Source organism: Oncorhynchus masou, chromosome 15 (assembly GCF_036934945.1).
Source record: "Oncorhynchus masou masou isolate Uvic2021 chromosome 15, UVic_Omas_1.1, whole genome shotgun sequence".
NCBI lineage: Eukaryota > Metazoa > Chordata > Actinopteri > Salmoniformes > Salmonidae > Oncorhynchus > Oncorhynchus masou.
Genome location: NC_088226.1, coordinates 9,829,137 through 9,854,072, shown reverse-complemented (window position 1 = coordinate 9,854,072; position 24,936 = coordinate 9,829,137). Strand labels below are relative to the sequence as shown.

The following is a 24,936-nucleotide window of genomic DNA, read 5'->3' as shown; positions in this document are numbered from 1 at the left end:
ACCCTGGCAGGACTTGCCGGCCTGGCAGTGGGTCATGTGGTTGAGGACATTCTTCATGGTGCGGCAGTGGGGCAGGCTGCACTGGCGCACCTCCCCGTTGGCCTGCTCCCGCCGCTGGCACTTGTGGGCATGGAGCAGAAGCACCAGCTGCTGCTGAATCAGCTTGCGCTTCTCCGGGTCTGCAGTGGGAGGCGCTGCCCCCGGACCTGTTGCCACAGTACCAAGGCCAGCCTGGGCCCCGGCTCCAACCACCGACACTGGCCCGACTGCCGAGGTCTGCTGTGAGGCCTGATGACACAGAGTGAAAAGAGAGTGCGTTAACCAGAGGGGATAGGGGGATGTAGAAGGAAGATGGCTGGGATAGAGGGGCTATATGGAGGATTAAAGACAAGGGAGGGGACTTTAAAAAGGGAGATCAAGTTGACAAGGAGGGATGGGCCGAACTAAGAGCAGTGGGTTGGGAGTTGATTACCACTTAAGTCCAGAGGGTCTTTAATCAAGTATTTTAGTAGGACTGACAATACCAGTATCGCAATGTTTTTTCCATGGCAAAAATGAAAACAGGAAGCAGACCAAACTCTTTAGTTCTTTAAAAACCTGCTGTTTGTAAAATAGTCTGTTATAGCTTGGGAAACAAATAAATGTGACTCTGGATGACAACATAATGACACTTGTTTCCAACACTAGGGCTGTTAGCCTAAAGAAGTTAGATCCACTTCATGTTTTGTTTCCTTGCCACAACACGTATTGCAATACTGGTATTGTCCCGGGCCCTATATTTTTCACAAAAATAAGAGGAACAGAAAAAGATAGAAGACTGAAGGAGCATGCCCTCACCATCCCAGCCAAGCCCTGTATAGGTGGTGTCTTCTTGTCCAGGTTGAACTGGGCCAGGCTGTTGGCCAGACCAGCCTTGTTCTGGTGCTGTGGGCCCAGCCCAGCACCACCCAGACCCTGGCCTGCTAACTGACCGTACGGACCACCATAGGGGCCCGCATTAGCCATCATATTCATCTGAGAGAGAGACGGGGGCAGAGGAAGAGATGGGGAGAAATTAAGGGAATGTTAGGTGAGTGAGATCTGGTTTACACTCAAGTTCCTGGTTTTCTTAATTGGACAAAAATAAATAATTGCCAGATTTTTTAGAGCAGATTAAACGACACTAATGAAGCTTCATTAACTCTAAAATCACTAGCAACCTGAGATAAGTTGTTGACAGATAAGAGTTCAATCTCTGGACCATTAGGCATTACACCGCTTTGAGCAGTAGTCAGTAGTCTTATTCACAGAGGTTGTTAAGAAAGCATTAACGCTGACATACTTGCAAACACATAATTCAACAAATAGCTTGAATTTTCCTAGCCTTTTCACACAAACACCAAGCTCTGTTGAAGACAATAGTGATCTAGGGGTGACAATGAGAGAACAGCTGCTTGCTAAGGGGGAGAAAGACCAAATCAGCTCTTGCTCCAGCAGCTTTCATCATCTGTTAACCCTTATCCTTACAAAATATCATTAGCCTAAAGGAATGTAATCAACTACTTCCAAGAAAAGACAGATACGGCCAACAGATAAATAAGCTGGTCACTGCTCAGCTGGGTCCCATCAGGATCGTTTTGGATGGAACTTTACGGCTGTAAGTCTGCACCCTTCTTACTCCCCACTGGTTTACACACCTTATGGAAACGCATGTAGACACTGCCCAACTGACAATGAACATCTATGCTCTTAGCTGCCCAAACACTAAAAGAGAACATGCACTGATGGTTTGTGCTTTTAGCCTGAGCCAGTCTACAGCTCTGGAGGTGTTAAGCAAGGCAACATCAGCCTGAACATGACAGCATCCACTGCACCCAACAATCCCCGGCCCTCGTGAAAACAGCTCTGACAACTGATTGGATTGTCATATTTACAGCACCAACAAACAAGCATTTAAACTGAAAAGCACCGACATACTGATCCAATTATTTTCATGGCAATGTGAAGTGCGTATTTAAAATTAGCCTATGGCAACATGATAGCTGGGATACACAATAACAGGGTAAAGGTTGATGAATCTGCTCTGCTGCCATCAGACATACTTTATCATTTCCTGAAAGAGGCACTTCACGGTTCACACACTAAATACTCTTCTCGATTCTGGTCAATTAATGTTCATTCAGAGCAATCTTGAAACCATTTAATGACATATTAAACATAGCATCTCACTGTTGTCTGGTGTCAAGACAGCTAGCATAGCCAGATGCACTGAACACCAAGACCAGCACAGAGCTAAAGTGCAGTAACGTCAATGTGTAAAAGAGGATCCTGCTCCTGTAGACATTTATGAACACAAGTCCATCTACAAAACAATTAGCAGGTCTTACCTTGTTCAGTGCTCCAGGTTGCTGTGGCCTCATCCCAGCCTGCCCCCCTGCCCCCATTTGCTGCCCCCCCTGCTGCTGCAGGGTTTCTGCCAGCAGGTTACTGTTACTTCCCATGCCCGGGTTGACCTGGTAACCCATTCTGGGCGAGCCATTCATCACCTGGCCTCCCATCATGCCCTGGGGCGTGGGCCCTTGCTGCTGTCCATTGCCCTTCTGGGCCCCCATCATGGCCCTGTTCAGTCCACCCACCATACCCGCCTGCTGCATCATGCCAGCCTGCTGGGGTGAGGGGTGCTGCCCCTGGGGACCCATACTCTGGGGCCCAGGGGAGGCATTCATGCTGCCCAGGAGTCCCATGGAGCCACCGGGGCTGTTGGTGGCTCCCTGTTGACCCAAGGTTGGCAGCGCTCCAGCCCGGAGAAGCTCCGAGAGCTGTTTGTGTTTGGCAGCAGCGTCCTGGCCTCCTCCCAGGCTGGTGTGCAGCTGGCTGAGGTCCCCTCCGTTGACCAGGCCCAGCTCCGAAGAGTTGATGAGCTCATCAGGTAGGTCGTGCTCCAGGTCAAAGAGTGAACCGAAATCTGGGAGGGTGTAAGAGGAGGAAAGAGAGGGCAGGGTAAGTGGGATATCCGGAGGTGTACATTGAGAGCAGTAGCAAAAAAATGCACTTGTGCCCCTTGACATTGCAAGCTCACTAACAAAGCTCTAACCTACTTCAAATGTAGGTGCAGCAATAATTCATTCTGGAAAGAGAAATAACTCCATCTAAAAAGAACCAACTAAATGAATCCCTTCTCTTTCTGGACCCCAACGGCGTCTGCATACTATGTTCCGTTTTCTCCTTGCAAAATTTGGTTCGGCGAGATGAACGTCTGTGCCTCGCATACTCCCTTAAAAGATATTTGCTTAAAAGACAATAGCCTGTATACACTTCCTCAAAATGGCCTGAATTAATTTAAGATATCGCAAGAAATCTGTAATTCACTTTGATGTTTTTGCTGAGGTGGTCTTAGATATGCAATTTTACATCTAACTAAGATGTTTGTTGCAGTATTTCGCAAGTGAAAAAAACATGCATGAAAACAATTAGTCTCTCGTTTAATGACAAACACTTTATTGAAGAATCCGTATGGTTGACCAATCAGCGACAAAGGGGCGTAGACTTCGGTTACGGGACTTCGGCTTGCCTAGTGAAAAACTGTGGTGTACACAAACAGCCGAACAAACCCTTGCCGAACACAAAATGTCATCATAATATATGCACAAACTGTTTCAGATGGGAAGCATGAGGACGCCTTAAGTCAGTGCAGCAGCTGGCTGCAACCAACTAAATGAATCCCTCCCCTTTCTGGACCCTTAAGTCAGTGCAGCGGCTGGCTGCAGCCTCCCACCAAAGAGTTTCCTTTCCTGAGCCAGTTTGTGGTTTGATGGGGTGCCAAACAGGGTGGACAGGGTAGGGTCAGAGTGCGAAGCCACAGAAGTAAACACTGACTGAACAGCAGGTGGATGTGTGTGTATAGAGGACATTTCTCTGCCTCTTCATATAGAAAGGGAAATAGCAAGAGCTAAGTTGCGAGATCTACTTGAATTGCCCCTGTCTGAGACACGTGCATTCACTTACAGTGCATGGTGGATACCAAACGAAGGCAAACCTTTGTGTCCTTTATGACTATCATATGGCAAACAAACACCTCTGGATATAGAACTTCGGAAACAGGGGGGCAAGTGGTCCATTTATGACACCAAGTTGAGGATGTACTTGGCAGAGAATTGAAACGCCTACGGCACCAGAAGCATCTCAGTCTCACCTCTTGCCATCTCTAGCTTAGAGCAGCAGCAGACTGCAGCCATCTTAGAGGGGGGAAAAAATCTAACATGAAACACACAAGAGCTGATCCGCTCAAATATGCAAACATGCATCCTCAGTCAAGCTCAAGTCTCTTTTAGAGAAACAGGTGGGTGTGTTGATATTTCTACACTATCCTCCAAGTTGCAGTGACTATAGCACAGGCAACACTCAAATTGTTCTTCTGCACGGCATGGATACAACATCCGTACGTGTAGTTTAAGACAAGAGGAGCTACATACAGACGAACCCCGTCAGTCTCATAAACAAGAGAGCCTTCTCAATTTACCTCATTTCTCCCGACTCTTACTAAAATGAAGATCTAGGCTAACCCCCCCCCACCATGACCAATGAGACACATGGTAAGTTGTGTACACTTGTGTCTGGGGGATGGTGAATGACAGAAACTACCTCTAAAGAAGTGACTTTGCAAATGATTAGTTGTGCAAATGCTACTGTGAGCTACACCTGGTCCACAAGATTCAGTCCAGCACCAACGCCTCAGACTCCCATCACAATGGGAGGCAACAGACAGCAGAGGTTTACTGGACTGACCACCATTTTCACAGCCCAACCGATTGATCCTTCACAGGGTGAAAAGTATTTTTTTTTAGAAAAGGAGGGGGGTTGCATGTTGCATTTGCTCTTCCCTTTCCAAACAGAATCAACTTTTCACCACAGAGTGGTTTGTTAGACCTGTGCAGAGCCTTTCTTAGAATTCCAGTAATGACTCAGTTGGTACAACAGAACTTGGATGACACTTAAATCAGAACTGTATATTGAGAGAACATGCTTGTACAAGGCATATGCTTCATGTGTAATGGCGACTTGGTTGAGCTATAGTACAGATTCTGATCTTTTGCCGAATAGTTCTCCAAAAAAGTTACATCTCGACTTCGTGTCATGTGAGAAATTGCATTGAAACGAAAGCTACAAATTATGGAGGGACCTATTTGGGCAATCCTGAATTGTTTAATTTATGAATAAAAGCATCCTGATGACAGACATAACATGGAGAAACAAATAAAATGGGGAATCATGGGTGCCAACTACCAGCTAATTTAGCATACCCATTGAATAAATATGAATTGCATGCGTCAGGGAGTGGGGTCTGCACAATTAGGAAATCTGATGTTTTTCAATCTGGCCTATAATAATTTAAGGTTGACATTTAACTTTTACCATGTTATCAAAGTATTCAAATGAGCTAAGATTGTAGCAGTCCTGCAAATTAGGGGCAAAAAACAACGACATGACTCAATGGTAGGAATAACGTCCAAACAATTCAGACTTTAAAACAACGGGTATGAAAAAGCAAGACATGCATACAAACGCATAAAATAACATTACGCTGCCACATATGTAGCGACAAAAGGCACTACAACTTTCGTCTGCTCACGAGCAACTTGACTCTCGCTATCAAGTGTAGCCACTAGACAACAATGCAGCAGTACACAACACACAGAAGTGGTGATGGCTCGGTAAGTATAACAACACTTCAGACACCATGTTACAACGAAGTTGTCTGAACAGGTTCAAATAAATGAACCCCTACACCAATCCTGAAAATGTACATGGTGTCACCTATCTGATAAGCTAGCTATGCCATCTTACCTAAGATTGATAAGAGCTAACGTTCAGCTAGTTAGCTACCCACACATCAAAAGCATACATCTTTATTGCTTGCAACGCTCAAGTTAAATATCTAACGTTAGCTAACTAGCTGGCTATCCATAAATGGTAGCAAGCTGCAGCTTGTTAAATAGGAGAAGTAACGTTAACTAGCTAAATTGGCTAACTAGCTACTGTAGCTACCTAATACATTCCAATACTGTGAGTTCACAACTTGCTATACGTGGACTATCCCATTGTTTCAAGCGGGCAGATAACTTTAAAAACTTTCACTTCAGACCATCACACTGGGAGGGCAATTAGCCAGTCAACTTTACTTTGACCAGTTGGGTAACAAGCAAACCTTTACTACTACCACCTAATTGGTAGCTAACGTTGGCATCACAACTTGGCCGATGATGGATGTGGCTCATTCTTGTGAACTTAGTAAAACAAGCAGGTTAACTTGCTCGGCAGGACTGTTATAGCATTTAAAATGTTTACCGTTTCCATCACTGGCGGAGACTGAGAGGGCAGGGGATGATAGTTTAGGCCTCTTGGCTGAAGGCGGGCCGGACTCCAGAACATTATCGGCCATATTTTTTTCAATAATTAAAAAATAGCTATATATCCACAAAGGATTGGCTTATTCCCTTGTTTGCGTCTGAGTTCTTTCAAACTTCCCTCCTGTAAATGTCTGTTATTCTTCCCCCACCGTTTAGGGACGGTAGGGGGAAAGGAGGCAATTGCGATACTCTTCCTTTCAGGGTTCCCACTCTCGATCTATGCTTAGCCGTCGCTATCAATCCCCCTCCCCTGTCGGAGATGTTGTTCCTTTATAGATTTCTCCGAGTTTAGAAGGAGGGAAGGTAGAGTCGATGAAAAAGACAAGCAAGTATGCCTTCGAAAATCTCATTTAGCCTCCTTGGCGTCGGAAAAATTGTCCCAAGACCTGTCCTCCATGGCAGCATCAGTCTTTTCCGCCATAGTCGCCGGCGAAATCGAGTGTTTAATTCTAGAGCACTCCACTGAGGGGTCGTGTCCAGGGAAGCAAAATGGGAAACGCGATAAAGACCGCAAGCAAACCGTACCCCAGTGGTACCTTTGGGGGCCTCGTCTCATGCAACAGTTATGAGGGACCCGAAAACGGATAAATCTTCCACTTTGTCTGAATTGCCATTGCAGTCAATGCAATTTGATCCCAACATTACCACAAAGTAATGAGTTGTCAAATAATACAATTATGGCGTTAGGTCCTTAGTCTAATAAAAAAAACACGGATGAATGTGTCCGACAGTGACAGAATATCAAAATCATCCCCATACGTAAATTGGGATCGTCAAGAAACAAGAACTGGATAGGCTTATCTATATTTGGGGCTATGAAACCGGGATACCCAGTCCCAATGAGTGATAGTGGTTTAAGATGCATTTAAAGCATGGGTTAAAAACCTCATTCAACATTGAAAACAATTCGCAGTCTTTTAGATAAATACCATCGTAAAGGGGTGCAATTCAGATCTGAAAAAAATAATACAGTGAAGCTGACTGATCAAGTTCTGCTCCCCAATAGACTGTACTACACCTATGGGCTCCTATTCGATAAATTAATTCCATGCATTTAATACATTTCCCTTACCATCTACTTCTAGTCTACATCGTGTCATTAGTTTGTTAGTTTGTCAATGCAAGGCACTGAATTGGAAAAAATAACGGACATGTGAATGCACATTTGGATGTTGCAACCTTTGCGCGATTATGCCAATTACATGCAATGAGGTTCAATTTAAGCAATACAATTTTGAGCAATTAGTTTGTGCTATGACAAATAATTTAGGCTAAATTCTGAGATTTGATGTTGCAAAAATCGTTTGAGTTATAGCCCAGTGTGCCAATTAATGTCCTATCAAATTGATTCAATTAGTCCTAGTTTTATTTTGCAGAGGACGTTTGGTTTACTTGCCCAAGTGTTGAGATTTAAAGCTTGCCCAAGAAAGCTCTTCAAAGGTAATCATATAACCTACTGCAATAAGATCACCATTGATTAGAAAGATGAAATTGGTTGATAAATATAAGAAATCATCGGTCACTGCGTATAATAATTTAGGTTGCAATGTATGTGAAGAAAAAAATCCCGACCAAGAACAAGAGAACACAGCGATGAGCGAAAATCTGATAAAGCGAGGGGGTCGCTACAACATTATGGCTATTTTAGAAAAGTGTCTAGCTTCGTCCATAAAATAATGATAGCAACACCCCCAAACATATGTGGTCCACAAAATCCTTTGAGTCTTTGTGGTGGTAAATGCCCCCCTTCACGATTATCCTAATTTATATTTTCCTTTAAACCTTCCTTTTTACTCCCCCCTCAAATACCCAATATACAATTATCGGTATATTTGTCTATGCGGGCATTTTTTCATCTGTGGCGATGGGTAAATTACGATTTTTTTTGATGTTGTATTTTTCTTTCGCTCGCAGGTTTTTTTCTTCGTTAAATATATTGCCTTCTTCCGCCTCTCCTCTCCACTCCGTAAAAACACCCCTTCCTTGGATTTTCAGAGAATTTCCCTTTTTCACTCCCTCATTCTTCTTCTGCCTTATCTTTTATTTTTACTTCCTTCCCTCTTTTCGCACCGACACGACATTGCCACTCTTTCACCGGCGGGTCTCGGAGTCGCTATTATCGGTGCTGAAGTCGCTTTCTTTCTCGGTATCTCCTGCCTCTCTCCGTCTGTCCGCACAAACAAAATGGCGGCTTGTTGTTTCTACTCCTCTGATACGGGGGAGGGTTGAGGTACAGCAACATTAGGCGTGAAGGGGGTTGGTACTCGGGTTTGCCCGGAAAATCCTTTCGTATTTTATCGGAGCGGCAATACTAGTGCTATCATCTGTAGAGGGCAGTCGTGTTCCACCAACATATCAGAATATATTTAAGAGGGCGCTTCGCTTCTATCGATACAAATAAGATTATCATTGCGGCAAACGATGCTCATATAGGCTATATCAGGTGTCTCATTTAGGTAGATTTAGGACCACCCGTTACAAATAATAGAACTGAATATTCTGTTATAACAGCATTTTCAATTAGACATGACTACGCATAAAAACTAACACACACAAAAATATACATTTTGTCTTCATCAATAAACTCATCTCAAATCCCAATATTCCTAATAAATGAGACAATTCTTGCACAATAGAGCCATTTAATCTAATGCTCTCCTATCCAGCAAGGAACCTGTGAATTGTATTAGTTTGTGAGAAGACATTTTCTATTTTTATAATAGAAAAGACAATGAAAACATTACCACATTCAGATCCATGAGGAATAATCAAGCAGTCCTCCAGAAACCCATATAAATAATTGGGAAAACAAGTGATGCTAGTGAATACATGGTAGTGGTGTACCACAGCCTGTAGTAAATGTTTGCTGCCAGTCAAAAGATACCCTGTGTTAAAAAGGTGGATTTTGTGGTGCTCATTGCCAGTTATAAACTGTGGCTCAACTCTCAATGAAGTCTAAGAAACTGGACATTATTGTGGCTTGCAGCAGAAACGTTTTTGGGACTTAAGGATTTTATACTGAACAAAAAAATATAAACGCAACAATTGCAAAGATTTCAGAGTTACAGTACATAGAAGGAAATCAGTCAATTGAAGTAAATTCATTGGGCCGTAATCTATGGATTTCACATGACCCGGCAGGGGCACAGCCAATTGGGAGCCAGGCCCACCCACTGGAGAGCCAGGCCCAGCCAATCAGAATGAGGTTTCCCCCACAAAAGCTTTATTACAGACAGAAATACAACCTCCCCCTTCTCAGACAATCTCCCGGCAAGAAGCCAGATGTGGAGGTCCTGGTCTGGCATTGTTAAACGTGGTCTGTGGTTGAGGCCGGTTGGATGTACTGACAAATTCTCTAAAACAACGTTGGAGGCGGCTTATGGTAGAGAAATTAACCGTAAATTCTCTGGCAACAGCTCTGTTTGGACATTCCTGCCGTGTCAGCATGCCAATTGCACACTCCCTCAAAACTTGAAACATCTGTGGCATTGTGGTGTGTGACAAAACTGCACATTTTAGAGTGGCCTTTTATTGTTCCCAGCACAAAGTGCACCAGTTTAATGATCATGCTGTTTAATCAGCTTCTTGATATGCCACACCTGTCAGGTGGATTGATTATCTTTGCAAAGGAGAAATGCTCACTAACAGAGACTTAAAACACATTTGCACACAAAATTTGAGAGCAATAAGCTTTTTGTGTCTATGGAACATTTCAGGAATCTTTTATTTCAGCTCATGAAACATGGAACCAACACTTTAGATGTTGCGTTTATATTTTTGTTTAGTATACATCTGAAGCACTTGGAAGGGGTATTGGCGCCGGAAGACAGCCCGCCCTCCCAGGCTCCCCCTGAGCCTGTGTAGGGATCAGATTATTTTATTTTTTTAACAGTGAAGTTGTTTGATATTTATTTTTGGTAGTTTGTTAGTTTTTGTTGGTAGTTCCATTTTTGGGGAAACCCAGTTTCCATCCCACACAGTAAGTGGCGGGATGCACATTAAATTGTGCAATCGCCAATATACTGAAGACGAACCCACTGAAATGTGACCAGTCACTCGAGAGGGATGAACACTCACTCTTGCTCACACTTAACATTTTGAGGAATGTATACAGTCACACTCCAGTTTGGAGCAAGGTATATACCCTCCCCATGTCTCGTCTCTCTCAGCCCCAACTCTGTGCACATGCTCTTTCAACATCAGCAATTGTTTTGGGTGTGTCAGAGGACAGGATCAAGGGGTTTATCTCGTCTTGAATCACAACGTCGTCCTCTATTCTCACCCCAAGTCCACGGAATCGATCTGGAACCTGGTCATCGCTCTCACATATGTACAGCCCTGAAAGAGAGAGATGGACTGGAGTGGTCACTTGATGTATTCATGCACACACATGCATTAAACACTGGAACAGTAGTGCTTCAGTGTTTGTATAGGAATCTCTGGCTGTTTCACTGGGAAGGCTGGGTTTACACTACACAAAACATTCTCCTTAGGAAACATAAATGATGCTTGTGTAAAGTTACAAATTCTACCATGCAAACTATGTGGAGCCTACCGTGCGTGCGGTTGAGTGGTACAGTAATAAAGTGTTGCCTCTAAGGCAGAATACCCCTAGTGGAGTGTTAATCCAGCCTAAAAAGTGCACAGTTTTTCAAAGTTTGTCAATCAGTTGAATATGACTAATATGAAGAACTGAGTGAGTGAGAGATTGTACCCTGGCTCATGGATACAGTACCTGGCTCTATTGTGATTGCCATTCCAGGCTGGAGGGGCTGAGAGCGGGAAAGCTCAGGGGTATCGTGTACATCCATGCCCAGGTAGTGACCAACATGGTGGGGGCAGTAGCGTCGTGCCGCCTGGAAGCAGCAATACAGGTCACTGAAGCAACAAAGTACACTGCATGCTCAAGTGCTGAACTGAATGTGACTGTTTGATAGGATCTCTTCTTTCAGTTCTGTGTCTGCCTTTTATTTTTACATATTTGGCACATACACCGGATAGGTGCAGTGAAATGTGTTGTTTTAAAGGGTCAGCCATAGTAGTACAGCACCCCAGGAGTAAATTAGGGTTAAGTGCTTTTACTCAAGGGCACAGTCAGATTGTCACCTTGTCGTCTCAGGTATTTGAACCAGCGACCTTTCAGTTCCTGGACTAATGCGCTGATCACTAGGCTACCTGCCATCATGGGTAGGCCTAACACTTTATAATAACGGTCAGTAATAAACCATTTACAGTTTGTTCAACATTTATTAATCATTACTCCAACATTAGTACATCACACTACTACAACAGTGTGATTGTTCTGGAATAAAATGTTCAATATATTTCCTTAAACATCCTGTGTTGTGTTCTTATTCCTTTAACATTGACATGTTCTAGGCCAGGTTTTCCCAAACTAGGGGTCACGACCATTTAGTTAATCGAAACGGGGTTACATCAGTAACCACCGGTATCCGCTAAATGCAGTTGTAATGAACAGAGCGGTTTCTGTTTTCTTCCTACAACCGAGTGGACAAGATTAGGCACCAAATCAGACTTGAGGTGGTGATGTTCTTTTCTACACAGAAGATCATACAACATTATTGCCTGATAATCTTCTGAATTTCCCAATACCTTTCTGATGCATTTCAGTCATTTCAAACCATACCGATTGAAATACTGTCAAAAAATACTGTTAGACTGATATGACTGACTGTCATAGCCCAATTTTAAAAAGTTTACATTGGCCGCTGATTACATTTTTTTTACATGGTCTGGTCACTATTTTTATGTTTTTTTTAATCAAAATGGGGTCGCAGGCCAAAAGTTTGAGAACCCCTATTCTAGGCCATTTTGAGACCATCTGGTACTGCTAGAATGCCTAACATGGCAATGGCATGTCCACCTTTTGCTGAGAAAAACGGTCACTCTAAACATTTATAAAGAACTATAAATCGAGAAAGAAAACAGATATCAATCACTTCGGTGCCATTGCTGAAAGCTCCTCCACCACGCACCAGTCTTTAAATTTTTTTATTTATTTCACCTTTATTTAACCAGGTAGGCTAGTTGAGAACAAGTTCTCATTTGCAACTGCGACCTGGCCAAGATAAAGCATAGCCGTGTGAACAGACAACACAGAGTTACACATGGAGTAAACAATTAACAAGTCAATAACACAGTAGAAAAAAAGGGGAGTCTATATACATTGTGTGCAAAAGGCATGAGGAGGTAGGCGAATAATTACAATTTTGCAGATTAACACTGGGGTGATAAATGATCAGATGGTCATGTACAGGTAGAGATATTGGTGTGCAAAAGAGCAGAAAAGTAAATAAATAAAAACAGTATGGGGATGAGGTAGGTGAAAATGGGTGGGCTATTTACCAATAGACTATGTACAGCTGCAGCGATCGGTTAGCTGCTCAGATAGCAGATGTTTGAAGTTGGTGAGGGAGATAAAAGTCTCCAACTTCAGGGATTTTTGCAATTCGTTCCAGTCACAGGCAGCAGAGTATTGGAACGAAAGGCGGCCAAATGAGGTGTTGGCTTTAGGGATGATCAGTGAGATACACCTGCTGGAGCGCGTGCTACGGATGGGTGTTGCCATCGTGACCAGTGAACTGAGATAAGGCGGAGCTTTACCTAGCATGGACTTGTAGATGACCTGGAGCCCGTGGGTCTGACGACGAATATGTAGCGAGGGCCAGCCGACTAGAGCATACAAGTCGCAGTGGTGGGTGGTATAAGGTGCTTTAGTGACAAAACGGATGGCACTGTGATAAACTGCATCCAGTTTGCTGAGTAGAGTGTTGGAAGCAATTTTGTAGATGACATCGCCGAAGTCGAGGATTGGTAGGATAGTCAGTTTTACTAGGGTAAGTTTGGCGTCTTGCTGAATGCCTTCTCTCCTACCCAGCCTCCCAACACAAGCGTCACCCAAGCAGGTGTGATACCTAGGCTACTCCTGTGGCGTGCTGCAATCCTTGTCCCCCACCTTTCGGTCTTCTCCCAACTACCAACCAGGCCTGATTATTTTGCAACCTCATAGGCCTAATATTTTAAATCGGAGTCTTAGAAAACGTATGGCTATTTCTCACGTTGATCTGTAGGCTACAAATTAACATGCTGCTATTGTCTACCCTAGACTTACACTGAGGATGATGAATTTAGGGCCCAATGCCTCAAACGCGGAGAGATTTGAGTGTTTTTATAATGTTGCATCCTGGGAGAAACGATACACTTGCCCAAGTATTGCACTAGAGAACTCTGCGTGTTTTTCACATTCGACACGGAAAAAACTGCACGTTTGCGTTTACATATCTAGATTGTTCTGTCGGTAATTAACCATGTCTCTGGAATGTTCGCACCTTTTGAAATCAGTGGTGTAAAAGACTGATTCTAGTACTGTCTGAATCAAAATGTAAAATCCGAACTAGACTTGCCATTATTTTTGTTGCTTTTAAAAATGTTTATTTAACCTTTATTTTATTGGGGCGGCAGATAGCCTTGTGGTTAGAGCGTTGGACTAGTAACCGGAAGGTTGTCAGCTCAGGGATTCGATCTTGTAAGGTCAAAATCTGTCGTTCTGCCCCTGAACAAGGCAGTTAACCCACTGTTCCTAGGCCGTCATTGAATATAAGAATTTGTTCTTAACTGACTTGCCTAGTTAAATAAAAGGTAAAAAAACAACAACATTTAACTAGGCAAGTCAGTTAAGAACAAATTCTTATTTAAAATGACAGCCTACCCTAACCCAGACGACGCTGGGAAAATTGCGCGCCACCCTATGGGACTCCCAATCACGGCCAGTCGTGATACAGCCGGAAATCAAACCAGTGTCACCTCTTGCACTGAGATGCAGTGCCTTAGACCGCTGCGCCACTCGGGAGACCATTTGCTGTCAGGAAATGTGCAATCAAACTCAGATCCTGACATTTCTTACCCATCTGAATTAAAAAGGTCAGCACATACATTTAAGGATTATAAAGAACCTAAATGGTTTATTACTGAACGTTATTAGTATTAAAGTGTTTGTTATACAATAGGGTTTTTGATAAACAGCATTAACCTCTAATACCCTTTCCTAGCCATTGAGTCTACGTGGTTAAGTCCCCTTAAGCCACAAAATATAACCTATTACTTTCAGTAAATATTACTATTAAAACATTTTGAGTTAATAAGTAATATTATAATTTACGTTGATGCAAAACACCCTTCAGTTATCTAGGCATGCATTTGATACCATTATCAGTTAACCTGGACATGTAGTTATTTTCTCCAACCATGGAACTACTTTGAGCAGAAGGACACAGAGACACTGAGTGTACCTTAAGTGTATCAGCATCACTGGTGGAGCCCTTCACGATACCCAGCTGTTTGAGTTGGCGTCCCAACAGAGCCAACATGGTGCTGTAGATGTGGTCCAGACTGGCTCCTGGGGAGCACAGAGACAGACAGGCCTTCTGCACCTCCAACACCCCCTCATACAACTCTGCCTGGGCAGGGCTGAACCTGGGCTCACCATGCAAGAGAGGGGTAGAAAAGGAGACTTAAAAGAATGGAGAGAAGGAGCGAATATCCAAAATGGTATCTCTGATGCAACTCACTTTCCGTTCACCGGCCAGGTGCGAGTAATATCACTGACATAACAGAAGTATTCACACCCTCCATCAAGTAGCACCATCTCCCCATTCTGAGAGAAAGAAAAGACAAGGAATTGGGCAAAGTCTTGTTTGTCTGGACACAGACAGAGAGTTACTGGTATAGATGTAGTATGTACCATCGTGGCAAAGCTGGGGTGTTAATAATTCTAAAACTTCTAACCTCAATTGTGGGCCCACATTCAGCAGCAACATTACATATGTCCCTTCACCTTGACAATCTGGTTGTTGTTTATGTAATGAAGTGTATTGGCTCGGTTTCCACCAGCAACCACAGGAGGATAGGCCAAGAAATTAGCTCCATGGGCACGGCACTCAAAATCAAACTAGGGTTGAGAAAGAGATTCACATTAACATTTCATCATTATCGTTGCTACCATAGGTGTTAAACCATATTTTCAATGACAACACACCATAATTATAAAGTGTCTAAAGACCTGTAACTCACCTTAGCATACAGTAGAGCTTCATCAATGTCCCCTTGAGACATACCCATAGTCTTCTTGAATGCCTGAAAGAGGGGATGCAAAGGGTTACGTGAACAGTTGAGAGTGCTTCACTCATGGCGTGTGTGAGGTGACTCACCTGTGCTGTGATGCGACCAGCCTCCTTCATGAGAGCCACCTCGGCTGGGCTCTTGAGGGCCCTGAGGGAGTGTGTAAGGGGTCTGAGAGAGCGCACCATGGGCCCCCCTTCCAACAGGGGCCGAACATGGGTCTGGTGGAGCCCAGGGTGGCAGGGCTTGGAGCCATCATACCACACAGTGCTACCTGAGAGGGAACAATCAAAGTAGAATTGTTAGTGATATAGTTTGTCTAATTTCTTTACATCACTTTAAAATGGTTCAAACAGTTGCATTTGTTCGGAATGAAAATTTGATCCACAATTTGGAGCTATGTTCCTCAGGCTTTTAATCCCTAATCTTTCATCCCAAGAGTAACATTTACTCTAAAATATGTATGTTCAAATTACTTTCTCCTAGTTACGCCTACCTTTAAGGCTTTTGAGTACAAGTCCCAACTCTTCTGTGCAGTGGACCCTCTCCACCCCCGTCAACGCTGCCGCCCCATCCTTCCCTGACCTGGGCCCGTCCCACAGCTCCCTGGCCGGGTCCCTGCGGGGTACAAAGAGGATGGCTTGGTCCGGGCGGCTGGTACCACACAGAACCAGGGCGCTGTCTGGCTCAAGGATGCCTGTGAGGTAGAGGAAGTCCTGGTTCTGGTGGAAGGGGTAGGGGATGTCATTGGTCATGTAGCGGATTGGGTGGGAGAGGACTATGACGAGGTGTTTGTTGGACGAAACAGTGGGTCCCAGCCGATCTGCCTGAACCTCAATGAGAGAGGCCAGTCTTTGCCGACGGAGTTCAAACTCTGTTTGGGTTAAGCCAGGGGTCACCTCACCTGTGACAGAGAGCAAGAAGGTGAAGAAGTTATAAACCCACCATTCAAAACTCCCTGAAGCGACTGCTCTGTACTACACAACAGTATTCATAGCCATAGTTTGTGGTTGTGAATAGGATAACAATGAGCTTTGATTTCGGGTAAATGCTGTAGAGTAACTGATTGGCAGAAATGGGAAATAGCTGTATGCCCATGAGTACATAAACCATTTTTCATGAGGTGTGGATGAGTGAAGGGGCTTAGCTGGCCGAGGTATCTTGGTGGAACCTTCTGCGGTTTCCACCCTTCTGGTTTAACGGAGACATTCCGGCATGGGCACCACAGATGACCTGCAGAGAGGTTACCAGTGAGGGAAATGTTTGCTCATAAATTCAGTTATTTTTCACCTAGGTCTTAAAGAATCTTCCACAATCAGCTGGCCATACAAGTCCACCTTATTTAAGACCTATAATAAAAGTATGACATTATTGGGGAATAACATGCATTATGCCTTCCATCATGCCAGGCAAGCATTTTTGTTATACAAACATAACATGTGAAATTAGCTTGCATAAATCATAGGGAAGATCTCAATTGCATACTCCATGCGTCCTCTCTAAAAACCCATTGGGTGAGAAAGCAAGAGGTCCCTCCCCTCAGACCTTATCCTCCAATAGGATTTGAGAAAAGGACGCCAGAAGTACACAATTGTGATCTTGACCCTGACTACAGTAGTTAGAGAATCTAATTTGTCTGTACAGTGGCAAGATATAAAAATGACCTACCATTGTAATAAATTAAATACAAATAACCAAATATTTCACCACTCACCTTGACTCCAAAACTTTGAGTATGACACCAATTGGGTTGCGGATCTGGTCAAAATGTTAGGTGAGGGCAACATTGTTGCAACTCGGTCAGACTATCAGCGACAGTTAACTCCCATCATCATGATGCCACAAGTGGTGTCGCTAAATTGTATTGAGGTATATACAATTACATCAAATATAAATATTTTAGCAGACTAAAAACCAAACATAAACTATATAACACAACTACCTCTTCATACCACAGCCAACATTTAGGAATATGTGACTATATCATGTCGCTAAATGCGCCTGTCCGTCTGCCGTGCTTGTGAGGTGACAAGTTTCAGCCTCCACTGTAAGACAGTCGTTACCATTGGTGGAAGTACAATTTTACGTTTTTTGATTGGATAGCAATTATATGACCTCTTTTGTTTGCGACTTGATCCATTCACGCAGGACCTCATCGCTTGTTTTGTTTGTCATATGTTTCTATCTAATAAATGCCTGCGTTAAAGAAATCTACGGAACAACACACACCATCGACTAGTATTTTAAAGCGATTGTTGTGGAGGCTTGATTGCACCCCTCTACTCGAAGCTACCCGTCGTTGAAGAGCTGTCTGGGCATACAGGTTGCTAATCTAACCCTCATATATGCTGTGTTTTATTGGAAATAATTAACATTTATGGTTTGTTTTCTCTGATTTTATCATGCATTCAAATAATCCCCACGGCATGACTAACTCGACAGAATTCCAGAATATTCTATCCTCACAATCCATGCTACATTTATGCACGTGCCCTGGGACAAACTATGTTTTCTGAGATAAAGGAGTTAGCTAGTTTACTAATAATATTAAATGAGGCTGTGCAGCACAAGTGTATGCTATCAATGCTCATATTTAACTAGTTACCTAGCTAGCAGTTTCATGTTTACTTCTTCGCACTTTCTTGTTGTGTAGCGTGTTCTGGACCTGTGAAGTGAGAATGGACCCGCGGAAAGTGCATGAGTTGAAGGCCTTCGTGAAGTTGTGCGACGAAAATCCCTCCATATTGCACCTTCCCGAGCTCGGCTTCCTCCGGGCCTGGTTGCAAGGGTCAGTTGATAATCCTTCTGTTTATCGCATAGCGTCAAGCGTGCACTTGCTCTTTATCGTTAAAATTAGCGGGCCACTATCTGTTAGGAGTCGGATCAACCCATGTTCAAAACCCGGTTTATTCCTCGGATATCAAGAGTATTAGAGTTAAATGAATGAATTCATTGTTAATGCATTTTCGTGTGATTTTTGTTGTTGCCAATTCTCCAACTACCCTGAACGAGAATGCCGCAGTCACACCCACTCGCTGCTGCTATGTATCAGGCATATTTCTCTGTCTGATAAGTCAGTACAACGTACTTTATTAATTGAATAAAAAAAATAGAAATTCCTACTGTACTAAGTAATACACCAACACGTACTGACAGCAGTTGGCAAAATTGAAATGCTTATATTGGAAAGAATGAAAATTGAAAGATCTTTTTTTTTCAGAATGGGAGCTACAATTCCACAAGCCCCCCAAAATGACTCCTCATGCAAGGTATAAGTATGACTTGTTTCATATATCCATCCAGTTGCTATATTTGACAGCCTACCAGTACAGTTCAGCCAATAAAACTTAATTAATTTCAGGGTGGGTGTCCATGTGCTGGCGCTCCTCCCCCTGCCTCTGCTCCTGAGCCCCATGTCCCCTCTGAGAGTGAGGAGAGTGAACTAGGTATGTCCATAGCAGCTGTCTCACACCTGGCCCACACATTTTCCCACAGTCACCCATCGAGTTCATAAAGAAAATGAGTACACAGGCCAAAGGGTTATTATCCTCTGAAAAGGAAACTATTTGTTTAGACTCGCACACCATACCAATAAATCATCACCCAGACATTTAGTTCCATTCCATCTAATACATTCAGTGATACAGTGAAGACCACAGATCAACAAACAATACGTTGCATGACCACACAATTTCTAACGCTGCCTTATAAACTGATTGCCAAGCTCTTGAGCAGTGCTTATACAACCAGTGGCGATTACAGCATGTAAATCTTGGTGGGGCTAAAAAAATAATGTTGCTCCACTAAACAATACATTAATTGCACTATAATGGTGACAAACGATGCCCACAAACTATTAGGGCCTACGTAAAGCTGTCCCTACAGCAGTTCCAACACCTTACCACTGCTACACCTGGCTATCAGCGGAGCCTTGTCTGGCAGCAAAACAGTTCATTCAGCCTCATTTACTGCCTTGTAAAAAAACAGCTGATATGACTGACTTGCTTAAGCAAATGTGGTTTCTACTGACAATTGAGAGGTACAAACTATGGCATACGGGGACAAGCGGATAAGAGGTAATCAGTCATTTCGATTAAGACAATGAGCGAACCAGGACGGATGTAGTCAATATAACTATTTGTTCTGCACTTTTGAAATGTACAGTGACAGATTTCAGAACATGGGCCATTCTTAGTGTTTTCCCTGTACACTAAATCAGAACCGTAGGATAAATAAAAGGGGCATATAAGCACACAATGAAAGCTCTTACAATATTCAATGATGACATTTATCAAAAACAGGTTTTAGTCTACATGTACACCACCGAGTCAGAACAGTAACTTCTGGTGAAATTAAGAGGTGAAAATAGACCAAATTATTAGGGTGAGGCACATGGGCTACTAACAGCTAAACTACACAACATATACTTAGTATTACTTTCTTAGCTGCAGTATACATATCTCCCTGGCATGTTACATCATTTATGCAGCAGCATATAAGACATTTTTGGACTCTCCTTATTGTGATTTGCTCACTTGAAAAGGAGGATGGTGTGGCGGTCCTTCACAGGCAAATTTTGTCATCAAAGAAAGACCTAGGCCGGATTTACAATTCCAATTTGGATGAACGTTCAAAACTCATTTTCCCAGTCTGAGCTCGTTTATCCCCAACTTCTCAGTTGCAATGCTTGTAGTTAGCCACTGTCACAAATTCCTTCCAAACAACTCATTGATGAATTTGCGATTTCCAACTTGTGTAATGTTTATGGCCGATGAGCACCGATACGTTTTATTTAAAAAAATACATTTAACTATAATTTCTCAATTTATTTTCATATGACAACAATTAGAAGTGATTTGCCAGTAGATTGTTGAATTGATGACTGCTAGCTAAGATTTTGAAAGCAAGATGTTGACATGATCAGTCCAATCAAAGCTGTCGACAAAGACCTTGAACCTTCTTGGAAGGGCACTACTAATGTAATTCTATGGCAGGAGCCAAAGGGCTTGAATTTTCTATGTCTACCCTTACTACTTGGTTGTGACGTAGTGTCCCTGTGAGTGACAGAACACTGAGCCAATCATGGCTCAACGCTCCTCTATTTTCTGCAGGCTTTCCCCACCTCCACAGAAAGCACTGAGCTAGGCTGAAAGACCATATTTGTATGTGGATTTATTAACTCAATGATATATATTTATTTTTACATTGTTTGCAAACTGATATGTGACTCGTATTCATGCTAAAATAAAATGTTAAAACAGGCAAGCCCACCAAAAAATGTGGGGCTCAAAACAGGTTGGGCTCTGTCCCACCTATCCTGAATGACGGGTTGCCACTGTATACAACATACATTAACGGAATTAGAGGCGCAAGCATTCAGTGTCTCATATCTGCTAAAATTCTGAAGTCCTTGATGGATCCCCTTGCTACTTCAGAGATCGACCAAGATGGGGTGATTGAGCCAGACACAGACGAACCTCAGGAGATGGGAGACTTTGAAAATCTGGAGGTAAGAATATTTACTCTACTGAAGACATCCATTATTAATATAACTTAAGGATGGGAGAGTGCATGAAGTGCTTTTCATTTGGGGAGTTTCTGCAGATGAGAACTATTGAGAAATGCATCTAGTGAGCATGCAAGCCCTGAAAAAGACTGCTTGAATTTTCCCAGCCAAAGCAGAAGACCACATGGCATCTCATGTCTTGCAGGTAAATAGTGTGTTCTTCTTCCTTTAGGTGACAGAGGAAATGATGGACCAGGCCAACGAGAAGAAGATGGAAGCTATCGAAGCATTAGGAGAAGGTGGGTTGGTTGTTCTAAGGTTCTTGCATTGACATTGCACTGACCTTGTAGTAAATCGGGAAGACATTTTAATGACCAGTGGTTATAATTATCACTTTTTGGTGCTGTCAAATACAGGTGACTTGCAGAAAGCCCTGGACCTCTTCACTGAAGCCATCAAACTCAATCCACGGGTAGCTATCATGTATGCCAAGAGGGCAAGGTGAGTCCCGCGGCTAGACTTAACAATGCCATACCACATGATGTGCTCAAGTACATGATCATGTAGTATTCATACAGAATGACGTATGTTCTTTGCCAGCGTCTACATCCGGATGCAGAAACCTAATGCAGCTAAGCGGGACTGCGACAGAGCCATTGACATCAACCCAGATTCTGCACAGCCCTACAAGTGGAGGGGGAAAGCTCACAAGTATGCTGCTAGATAGGCTACATATTCAATCTCATCAGACACAATGCAGTTGTATATGATTTATAAGTAATACAATATATGGGGGTGCCAAGTAGTCGGGCAAAATGAGTATCGTAAGAGATATTGGCAATTTTCTGGAAACGATTGTGATCACAGCATTTTTATTATTTGTGATTGGAAAAAATACATTTGAGTGTCAGCCACATGTTTCTCAAGTTAGTCAGTCATGTGCAAGGTTCTACACTAAATAACACAACTGGCTAGCTGTCTAAAGAAAAGGCCTGGCTGTACCTTGACCATGATGCTCTGATTGGATAGAGTGAAGCTGTATTTCTCTGTCCACTCAAGTCATAATTTCACCAGATCAGTTTTTCTTTAATATTTTTCAGGCTGATCATTTAGATTGCTGCTGCCTGCTACTATGATAAATCACATGGCGAGGACATTTGCTATGAAGATGTACATAATATCTAACATGCGAGGCATGGGTAGGGGGGGGGATATGAAACGCTGATGGGCATTCTGAATGAGTGTCAGCAAACTTGGCAGCCCACTACAAGTTGAGGACACAGACACACTGCCGCACACTGCTCCTATTCTGCAGCTTTATATTGCAGTGAATGTGCAGAGAGGTATTTTGCCAACATCTAATAAGTCCATAGTTAAATAAAATATTAAAACAGTTATTTTTTTCCGGTCACGAGTATCATCTGATCCGACGATCAACTGTCAATTTACAGATACGATTACGGCCATTTTGGCACACCCCTAATACAATACTTGGATTTAGTCTCTTTCCTCCCTGTGTGTCAGGTTGCTGGGGCACTGGGAGGAAGCAGCAAAGGACCTGGCCACTGCCTGCAAACTGGACTACGATGAGGACGCCAGCGCTATGCTGAAAGAGGTCCAGCCCAAGGTACCCAGCCCCAGCCACTAGCTGTCTTTTTGAAACCAGAGCAGTTTCAAGGATGTCTGGTCAATCAGTGTCTTCTGTTCTGACTTTCAACTCATGCTCTTTCTCTTCTCAGGCTAACAAAATCATTGAGCACCGGCGCAAGTATGAGCGCAAGAGGGAGGAGCGAGAGATCAAGGACAGGAAGGAGAGGGTAAAGAAAGCGAGGGAAGAGCATGAGAAAGCTCAGAGGGTGAGTGTTTGGTGCAAGAACAGAGGAGAATAAGAATTTCAAAATAGTGTCTCAATGTAAAAATGTTTTAAACTCTGCACAGGAGGAGGAGGCTAGACAAGCAGCAGGAGGAGGCGGCTTCCCAGGTTTCCCAGGTAAAAGGGGGAATATGGGTTCATGAAATGTCTTGACGATAAGTTGATTAGCTAAATCAGGTTTGTTAGTGCAGGGCTTGAACAAAGGCCTGTAATCCCTGGCCCTGTAATTCTCCAGTACCTGGGCTGGTGACCACTGCTCTACATTATCTGACCATCACCCAAGGGTCCATTGGAGCCCTGTATTCGCATTAATCCTGGGTTCCTTGTCTCATGCTGTAGGTGCTGGCGGTTTCCCAGGGGGTGCTGGCGGTTTCCCAGGGGGGGCTGGCGGATTCCCAGGGGGGGCTGGCGGATTCCCAGGGGGGGCTGGCGGATTCCCAGGGGGGGCTGGCGGCTCTCCTTTCGGCATGCCTGGTCTGGGAGAGCTCTTTAACGACCCAGAGGTGCTCAACGCCATGAAGGTACGATGCCCCTTAAATTGAAGTGTTTGCAGTCTTACAGTTAGCCCTTGGATTCCTTGTCAGTATCCATATCTAATCCCATCTCTCCTGTGTTTTTTCTCCAGGACCCTGAGGTGATGGCAGCTTTCCAGGATGTGGCTCAGAATCCAGCTAACATCGCCAAGTACCAGGGTAACCCCAAGGTCATGGCCCTCATCACCAAGCTGAGCGCCAAGTTCGGGAGCCCTTCGCCCTAGAGGAGAGGAGGTGAAGAAAAAAGAGGGGCGATTTAAAGAGGGGAGCGGGAAGAACGAGTGGCGGGAGAGTAGCAAATGGATGTCGTCAGGTGTTGGGAGAGCTAAAAAGATTATTTGAGATTATTCCACTGTGTATGGATCAAATGGGTAATGTTGATGGGCAGATGGGTAAAGAGGAGACTAAAGGCATGCAGCAAGTTTTACACTAGACAAGGGTTTGTGAGAGGGGGGGGTCAACAGCAACTCTTATACTGTATGTTCTTAAATGGAGCCCACCTATTTGGGGCTGTTAGCTCTTAGTGGTTACTCAAGCCAACTCATGGATACTGATGGGAACACTACTGGTTAATGATGGGGAATCAAAACAGCCTGTCAGAGCCTTCTCATTCAGAATTCCCATCGACTCCTCTTCCCACCCACCCCATCCCTTGTTGTTTTTTACCTGAATCTGGAATAGTCAAACAGGACTCACACATTAGATACCAGCTCAGAGGAACATTTTAGAGACATTATTATATGGAGTTGTCATCTTCTGTGTTTTCTACTGAGCCAACCAAATCAATGGCTATTTGTTTTCTATCAGGAGTGGATGTGGTAAAGCTATTTCCCTCAGGTTTTCTGTTTTACTCACTTTTACTGTAACGTACATTATTTTAATGTCTGACTCTCCTTCCAAATGCAAAAAAACAAGTAATATTACTATTTTGTTTGATTTTTGAAACCGTAATGGAAATATCAATTCGAATCAATAAATATTTGGTTGTTGCAAATTATTTTGTCATGGTTGTTTTAATCAGATGAGTTGGTCATTAAAATGTAAGTTCCGATGATGAACACAGATCATGGCATTAGGAAAACGTTGCTTTATTTCACCAGTTCTGAATGCCCTTGGTGCATTTGTCAATTAATTCCCATCAATTTATCATTCAACTACTTGTCAAGAGGCACAGGGAGTGTACATTTTTGGCTACAACCAGAATGCCTCATATCACATGTATTTGTATATATCCACCAGTGGAGGACGGCCAAATTAGTAGCTGGAATGGAGTAGATGACATGTAATGTGTGGATGGAGTGTTTCAGCCATTACTATGAACTGTCCTCCCTTCACCAGCCTCCACTGATATCCACTGTATGAATCGCGTTGGTTCCTATTTCAGTCATGCATTTGTTCACGTGGGTCAAACACCCTAATATATTGGTTGACAGTAGAGCCTTCCACAATGCAGGCGATGGTAGCAGAATGAAGTTGTTGAAGAGCAACTACAGAAACTTG

The 24,936-nt window shown here is 43.4% G+C and overlaps 3 protein-coding genes across 13 annotated transcripts in view; 1 reads left to right on the top strand and 2 right to left on the bottom strand.

Annotated features, from left to right (window-relative positions):
- The window catches only part of LOC135555566 (histone acetyltransferase p300-like), a 31,925-nt gene extending 22,671 nt beyond the window's left edge, over positions 1-9,254 (bottom strand). For all 10 annotated transcript variants that reach the window (XM_064988094.1, XM_064988095.1, XM_064988097.1 and 7 more), the window contains exons 1-4: positions 6,325-9,254; positions 2,367-2,944; positions 838-1,014; positions 3-288 (exon numbers count right to left, since the gene is read on the bottom strand). In XM_064988094.1, coding sequence (XP_064844166.1) covers positions 3-288; positions 838-1,014; positions 2,367-2,944; positions 6,325-6,418 — 1,135 coding nt within the window. In that variant the 5' untranslated portion in view covers positions 6,419-9,254. The remainder of the gene's footprint in view (positions 1-2; positions 289-837; positions 1,015-2,366; positions 2,945-6,324) is intronic.
- Positions 9,255-9,376: 122 nt separating this feature from the next.
- Positions 9,377-17,642, bottom strand: LOC135555567 (xaa-Pro aminopeptidase 3-like). 2 transcript variants are annotated; one of them, XM_064988105.1, is made up of 10 exons: positions 17,239-17,642; positions 16,635-16,757; positions 16,021-16,428; positions 15,614-15,798; positions 15,477-15,539; positions 15,241-15,354; positions 14,975-15,060; positions 14,696-14,879; positions 11,122-11,242; positions 9,377-10,724 (listed from the first exon to the last, which is right to left on the bottom strand). In XM_064988105.1, exons 1-10 carry the CDS (start codon positions 17,309-17,311, stop codon positions 10,552-10,554), a joined length of 1,530 nt encoding a protein of 509 aa, XP_064844177.1. In that variant the 5' UTR covers positions 17,312-17,642; the 3' UTR covers positions 9,377-10,551. The 2 variants fall into 2 exon arrangements, with proteins under 2 accessions (XP_064844177.1, XP_064844178.1); XM_064988106.1 differs by lacking the exon at positions 9,377-10,724 and having other exon boundaries at positions 11,178-11,264.
- Positions 17,643-17,725: 83 nt separating this feature from the next.
- Positions 17,726-24,430, top strand: LOC135555568 (hsc70-interacting protein-like). The gene is made up of 13 exons (XM_064988108.1): positions 17,726-17,847; positions 18,178-18,312; positions 18,745-18,793; positions 18,886-18,970; positions 20,960-21,033; positions 21,263-21,329; positions 21,447-21,531; positions 21,631-21,741; positions 22,555-22,657; positions 22,770-22,886; positions 22,969-23,020; positions 23,243-23,424; positions 23,529-24,430. The coding sequence occupies exons 2-13, from the start codon at positions 18,203-18,205 to the stop codon at positions 23,658-23,660; spliced, it is 1,167 nt and encodes a 388-aa protein (XP_064844180.1). The 5' UTR covers positions 17,726-17,847; positions 18,178-18,202; the 3' UTR covers positions 23,661-24,430.
- Positions 24,431-24,936: the final 506 nt, after the last annotated feature.

Bases quoted from the DNA above. Each gene is read 5' to 3' on its own strand.
- LOC135555567 (XM_064988105.1), bottom strand. From the start codon at position 17,311: ATGTTGCCCTCACCTAACATTTTGACCAGATCCGCAACCCAATTGGTG. The intron at 15,061-15,240 runs GTGAAGGGACAT...TCTTTCTCTCAG, and splicing joins ACAACAACCAGATTGTCAAG to AATGGGGAGATGGTGCTACT. The intron at 10,725-11,121 runs GTACTGTATCCA...TCTCTCTTTCAG, and splicing joins GGCAATCACAATAGAGCCAG to GGCTGTACATATGTGAGAGC.
- LOC135555568 (XM_064988108.1), top strand. From the start codon at position 18,203: ATGGACCCGCGGAAAGTGCATGAGTTGAAGGCCTTCGTGAAGTTGTGC. The intron at 22,658-22,769 runs GTACCCAGCCCC...TTCTCTTCTCAG, and splicing joins TGAAAGAGGTCCAGCCCAAG to GCTAACAAAATCATTGAGCA. The intron at 23,021-23,242 runs GTAAAAGGGGGA...CTCATGCTGTAG, and splicing joins CGGCTTCCCAGGTTTCCCAG to GTGCTGGCGGTTTCCCAGGG.